Genomic DNA, 7,195 nt, shown 5'->3' on the forward strand with positions numbered 1-7,195 from the left:
GAAAACTACATATCAAACACTGATCCAGATTGCTTACACATTCAAACTATTGTATTTTATGCTTTGAAAGACCAAGTCCTTGAAACCCTAAAACATTGATTCATTGTTATCCAATTCTTTCATTACCTAGCATCCAAACTTTGAAAATGCTCTTTTGATCCTTATGCAGATTAAAACCATTTCATTATTGAACGTCAAATGTTGTTAATGGTTCTGGTTATTTTTTATTATTGCTTATTTTGTTATTATGTTAGAGTTGGATTGTTTTTATAAAATTGTGGACCAGATTCGTGGTCAGACCATATAATGGTCAAGATAGGCCAATGTGTGCCTTGGATCCAGTAGTTAGAGCAGTACTGTGTGCTTTGCTCGGGGTTAGTGCGTGACTGATCAGCAGCCTAACCTTGGTTTTTAACATGAAAATATAATATCCAATTTTAAATCATAATCCATTGTTCACTTGATATCATAATCATATTTACCTGATGATCATTATTCTCAGTTTTGTCATTGTGACTTGCTGAGCTAGTTAGCTCATTTGTGCGATATTGTTTATGATCTTTTCCAGTTAAGAAGGAACCGGTTGGTACCGAGGATCCCCAGTCCAGCGCGAGAGCTAGGGGTTCAGGTTGATCGAGCTAAGCTAGTAGGCTTCTTTTGGGATAATTTGAGTTTGTAAAAGTTTGTAATAATGTTTAATACTCAGTTATGAGTTTGGAATAGTTGGGATTTGAACGTTTGTAATATAAGTAGATGTGTTTGGCTTGTGTGCATACTTTAACCTGTTGCGGTCCGTGGTTGTTGGTAAGTAGGGTAACTGCATATTATTATTATCTTTATTATTGTTATAAGCAGGTTATAAATAAGGTGTGTGTATGGACCCCAAACTTCTGACCCGGGTTTGGAGGGTGCCACAGGTTTGGTATCAGAGCTACAGGTTATAACTCACTAACACAAGCCTAGGTTGACGGGAATGGGTAGAGGGTTAGGTATAGAAGTAAGGAATAGAAAGATAGAACGTCGAGAGGTTGAGTGCTTCGGTATAACAGGTATTAGTGTAATTCGCGTTATGGTTCAAGATTCTTATATTGCGATATGATTTCAGATATCAGCGATGGCCGACTCTTTTATTCCCGTATCAGCTGATCACTCAGAGCCTTCAGTTGGAGTACCGTCATCAGATCCAAGTCCTTTTGTTCCACCAGTGTTGGCTATACTACCTCCACCTGTGTTGCAGCCCGTACCACTACAGGCTATTCCACCCCCAAGCATCAGGCCATATGTCAGAGGATCCCCAGCTGCTGATTCAGGCTTTACTAGTCACTCAGTTACAGGAGTACCTTTCCAGTTCTCTTCCTATCATGTCCCATATTATCAGTTTGAGACTTGCCTTATGGAGCAGCGATTCCTACAGGGTCAGATTCAGGAGTTACTATATATTATGCGTACCAGAGAGGTTGGGAGTGGTGAGAGGCGACTCAGAGAGAGGCTTCAGGTATTTCATAGAGCAGCTGCAGTGAGGATTGCTGAGGCTACACATGAGGACATCACCCCTAATTTCCTAGTGGAGTGGGCTAAGTGGATTCTAGAGGAGCTTGAGGAGATTGGAGGTCCAGACTTGCCATAAGTTAGAAATCCAGAGATGCTGAGCAGTATTCTGATGGTTGTATAGTATGTATAGTAGTGTGTAGTGTGTATCAGTAGACTTTTGAGTTGTATTTATAGACTAGCTATGCTGACTAGTGAGTAGGTTGTTGTACCCTTTTACTTTTACTTCCGAAGCGTCTTTACGCTTGTACTACCTAAAACTTTTGAATCTATATATATATGCACCTTTCCTTTTCAGTATTGTCATTCATTTTATTGCACCTGCTTTACTTTACCTTATTTATTGCACCAGTTATACCCCTGTGATACCATGTACCCTGTTTTTCATAACTGTTTATATTCTGTAAAGAAGCATACAATTTACTTAGTTATGACTATTTTCAAAAAGGAGATATTTCTGTTTTATAAAACTTTTCTTTTCTACAAAGAATTTGGTTTAAAAGCTAAATAAGTTGTTTGATTCTTTATAGAAAAATGCCTCCTAGAAGAAATACCCGCACCAACACCCAGAATGAAGAAACCAACAACAATAACAACCAAGATGATACAAATCCAGATGTGAACCCAGGACCTATGGACCCAGCAATAGCCCAGATTCTCCAAATTTTGGCCCAACAAACAGTTCACCTGGCACAACAACAACAAAGACAGACCAATCCCCAGGTAACTTTCAAAACTTTTCAAGCAATAAACCCACCAGAATTAAAGGGATCCCTAGAGCCGATTGAAGCAAATGTTTGGTTAAAGGAAATAGAGAAGGCATTTGCCTTCGTGAAAGTAAAGGAATAACAAAAGGTTGAGTTTGAAAGTTACTATCTGAAGAATGAGGCCACCTATTGCTGGGAGATGGTGAAGACATTGGAAGGTACAAATGTTATTACTTGGGAGAGGTTTAAGGAATTGTTTTTAGAAAAGTATTTTCCTCAGTTTGTCCAAGATCAGATGGAGCTGAAGTTTTTAAAATTAAAGCAAGGGAATATGTCGGTGCCAGATTATGAGAGTAAGTTTGAGGAATTGTCAAGGTATGTGCCGTCAGTATGTGGATACTGACAGGAAGAAAGCTAAAAGATTCCAGCAGGGTTTGAAACCATGGATCAGAGGGAAGGTAGCCATTTTTGAATTGGATACCTATGCAGGAGTGGTACAGAAGGCTATGATCGCAGAGACAGAGAGTGAGATATCCCAGAAGGAAAAGGAAAGCAAGAAAAGGAAATTTGAAGGGAATGAAGGTCAGTCATAACCAGGGAAGTTTCCAAATTTTAAGAAGGGCAAGTTTCAGCCAGGGAAGAATTTTAATTTTAGGAGACAAAATGCAAGCGACGGAAGCCAGGGCAACCGTCCTGTTAATGCAAATCAGCCAAATCAGTTGAGATTAACTTTTCCAGATTGTCAAGTATATGTGGAAAGAAGCATGGGAGAGTTTGTAATAAGTTGAATGTAGTTTGTTTCAAGTGCAATCAAAAAGGGCATTATTCAAGGGAGTGCCGAAATCAGCCAGCAAGAGAGCCAGCAAATAAGGATCATCCTATCCGGAATCCAGCAGTGAAGGTTCCAACCATTGGATTTACGTGCTTTAAATATGGGAAACCAGGACACATAGCCAGGGATTGCAAGACAGCAGCCCCAGTCAGTAATGTATTGAGGATTATGGGATCTACCCCAGCAGTGAATGAGACTCCAAGGGCTAGAGTTTTTGACATGTCTGTGAAGGATGCTATCCAGGATACGGATGTCAGTGGCAGGTACGCTTAATGTGAATTCTTCATGTGCCAAAGTGTTAATAGACTCGGGAGCAACTCGATCGTTTATTTCCCAAGATTTTGTTAGTAAGTTAAATTGTCCAGTTGAGTATTTAAATAAAATAATGTCTGTGAAATTGGCAAATCAATAACGAATATCTATTAATCAAGTTTGTGGGAATTGTGAGATTGAGATTTCAGGTAGTAAGTTTTGTGTAGATTTGATACCATTTAAGTTAGGGGAATTTGACGTTATATTAGGGATGGATTGGTTATCTAAGCACGATGCTCAGATAGATTGTCGAAATAAGAAGGTAAGATGAGGGCGCCATATGTCGGCCCTGAGTAGCTTCTCTATTTCTTCGTCTATTGCTTGCTGTCGCTCGGGGGCAAACTTTCTCCTCTTCTGTTTGATCGGTCTTTTCCTTGGGTCAACGTTCATACTGTGCATCACCACGGACTGGTCAATCCCGGGCATATCTTCCGGTGCCCATGCGAATACATCCATATATTCCCTTAATAGCAAGAAGAGCTCTTTCTGGAAGGATGTCTCTAGGCCTTTTCCAATTTTTAACTTCCGTGTGGGGTTCCCGGGATCCAGCTCTATCTCCACCGTCTGTGTAGCAGGTTCTACCTTGGTTTTCTCTTTTATCTCCACAAACTTCTGTATTCGGGCATCGGCGTTGGTTACGCTGTACCCTGAATCCTCTATCATGTTGACATCCAACCTTGGTCTTTTGCTGAAATGTTCGTGATGCTTCTTGCGGCTTTGGCCTTTGGTTAAGGCCATTGCCTTCTTCCTGTTCTCCGGGTCAGTTTCGGCCATGACCAGGGCTTGCCCGTAGCATCTTCCAGATATGCTCCGGTCCCCTTTGAGTTCTCCAATGCCTCCCGGGATGGGAAACTTTAGCTTCAAGTGAATTGTTGATGGGATGGCCCAGAGCTTGGTGATGGTGGGCCTTCCCAAAATCATGTTATAAGAGGATGCAGCGCTGATCACGTAGAACTTCATGACATGAGAGACTTGCCGGGGTGCGGTCCCAAAGACCATGGGGAGGTATATAACCCCGTGGATCGGGATCATATTGTTTCCAAATCCATAGAGGGGGTCTTCGAGGCAGGAATCCATGCGAAGGTGTCCCAGCTTCATCCTGTTAAGTGTGTGCTCAAAGACAATGTTAGCTGAGGAACCATTATCAACCAAAATTCTTTGTACCTCATTTTCGGCAATATCGAGAGTCACGACCAGGGCTTGGTTGTGTTCTGGATCCATCCCCTCATAATCGGCATTAGAGAAGTATATGGGTTCATCTTCAATGGGCTGGATCATCATGACATCACCGTCCATATCAGGGCTCCGGGGCGGAGAGGAGGCTCCCCCGAAAATCACGTTGACCACATGCTTGCCGCCACTAACGGGCTTATGTGGCGCCCTCCAAACCCGGGTCAGAAGTTTGGGGTCCACAACACAAACACGATATATCAACCTGTATAAGAAATATTATTTATAATGACCCTGCTTCACAAAACCATGGATCGTAATAGGTTAAAGTATGAAAACAAGCCACAACCTTAATTATTACATCGTACCAAATCCCAACTAATTTAACTTACAATTGATAATAAAATCATTCTTACAACCTTGCTATCTCACTACTGCCATAAGCTCCTGCTAGCTCGATCAATCATGAATCTGGAATCCTAGCTCGAACATTGAACTGGGAAACCTTGTTATCAACCGTATCCTTCTTAACTGTAGAATATATAAAAAGATTCGCAAGAGTGAGCTAACTAGCTCAGCAAGTCATATTATCAATAACTGAGGTTAGATAATAATAAATGAGATGATTCAAAGGAATCAAGTTTCTTGTTAAACAACCAATAGAATTGGATATTCATTTTAAGTTTTTAAAACCAAGGTTAGGCTGCTGATCAGTCACGCACTAACCCCGAGCAAAGCACACAGCACTGCTCTAACTACTGGATCCAAGGCACACATTGGCCTAACTTGACCATCGATATGGTCTGACCATGAATCTGGTCCATACAAAGAAAACTATCCAATTCTAAAGCATTTCAATATGATAAACAATAGAGTTCAATAAAACCAGATCATAATCAATAACCATAAAACATTTGTAAAAGAGCATGGTAAAAGTTCATAGTTACCAAAAAGGGTATGTCAAAATACATAAAAGAAGTGGCCTCCAGCCGGTAAGATAATCGGGTATTAGATGAATAGTGTTTTTCCAAAGTTTTAGTGCTTTGATATCACAAGGTATGGTTAAGTATAAAAGTTTTTATATATATAAACAATTTTGTTCCAGTGTTTGGTATATGATGGACATGTATTTGTGGAGTAGTATCGTATTTGTGTGGTTTAATATTTGGTAAATCCATAAGAAATGGTTCACAAAGAATAAGGCTTACGGCTCAAAGATCAAATGATGTGGCTCAGGTTCAAGGCTGGAGGATTCAAAGTATTTCCAATATAAAACAGAGCTATTTTGAATATTAACAATAGGTCACAAGAGAATTTAGAAATATTTGCAATAAATCTCGAGAAAGGTTTAGAAGTACTTGCCTTATCATAATTGATTCCAACCTCACTTGTACTTGTCTACGACTCTATTCAACCACCATTCATCTGTTTCTCCTATGCCTCACTTCTAATCTCTGCTCACTTGCTGTATTTTCTACATGTCAATTCTATTTTCTGATCACCTGCTTCTCTTTCTTATGCCTTGCTTACTCTGCTAGGCATCATAAGTATCTATCAATATTCCACTCATACGATTCTGTTCAACACATACTTCTATCTACCCTTCGTTTCACCCAAATCCGATTAACGGATTGAAAGTTACGCTATAAACAGTAATCATTGAATATATAAACCGACAGTCAATCAACAAGTCACACATAATACATCACGTAATCAATGACATATCATTTATAAAGACATTTCGGGTCATAAATAGGCTTTCTGGTATTTAAAATGATTTTTAAAACATTTTTCGGAATTAAAACGGGTCGTTGGATCAATTTCGGAATAATAAACAGGGTTCGATTGGCCAATTCTGGCTCCGAAATAATTTTAGAATAATTATCGAGCCTTGAAAATAATTTAGAATAATATTTTAAAGCTCGAAACTATTTTTTGAAATTTTTAAATCATTTTTAAATAATTAATTAAAAATAAATTAATAATAATTAAATCAATTAATCAATTAATTTTCAAATTAATTGACTAATTAATCAATTAAAATTAACTGAAATTAATAAAGTAATTAATTCAGATTTATTTATGAATTAAAAATAATTTTCGGAATTAAAATAATAATTTTTAGAATTTTCAGAAATTAAAAACGGAGTTTTATAATAAAAATAAATAGGAAATATGATTTTTAAACATTTTTAAAAGAGGAATCCAATTTTTGCAAAGTCTGGAAACTTCAGGGACTAAAATTCATCATCTACAAAACTACAGGGACTAAACTGCAATTTTGCAGTCCAGTCGCCGGAAAACACAGGGGTGGCCGGAGAACACGATTCCAGCCTCCTCACCTTGCCACAAGCTCCAGATCACATCTACGGATTACCAGGAACATAACATGCAATCAAATCGATCTAACAATCCCTGAGTTGGCCGGAATTTGGCCGTGAAGTTTGCCAGTTTCCGGCGAACTTCGGAAATATTCAAAACACAACTCCCTTCTCTATAGACCTCGTTGATTCATGAAACTTATACGACTAGATTGCAAATTTTACAGGGAACACAATCCACTATATCACAACATCAATCTATTCCAGAATAAGAAACCCCCAAATTTCAATTAAGAACATTCATA

General features: G+C 38.7%; 1 protein-coding gene across 1 annotated transcript in view; it reads right to left on the reverse strand.

Moving 5' to 3' along the window:
- The window catches only part of LOC141714939 (uncharacterized), a 40,085-nt gene extending 35,390 nt beyond the window's left edge, over positions 1-4,695 (reverse strand). The window contains exon 1 of the mRNA XM_074518432.1: positions 3,792-4,695. Within this exon, the coding sequence (XP_074374533.1) occupies positions 3,792-4,695 (904 nt within the window). The remainder of the gene's footprint in view (positions 1-3,791) is intronic.
- Positions 4,696-7,195: the final 2,500 nt, after the last annotated feature.

This window comes from Apium graveolens, chromosome 3, assembly GCF_009905375.1.
Source record: "Apium graveolens cultivar Ventura chromosome 3, ASM990537v1, whole genome shotgun sequence".
Taxonomy (NCBI): domain Eukaryota; kingdom Viridiplantae; phylum Streptophyta; class Magnoliopsida; order Apiales; family Apiaceae; genus Apium; species Apium graveolens.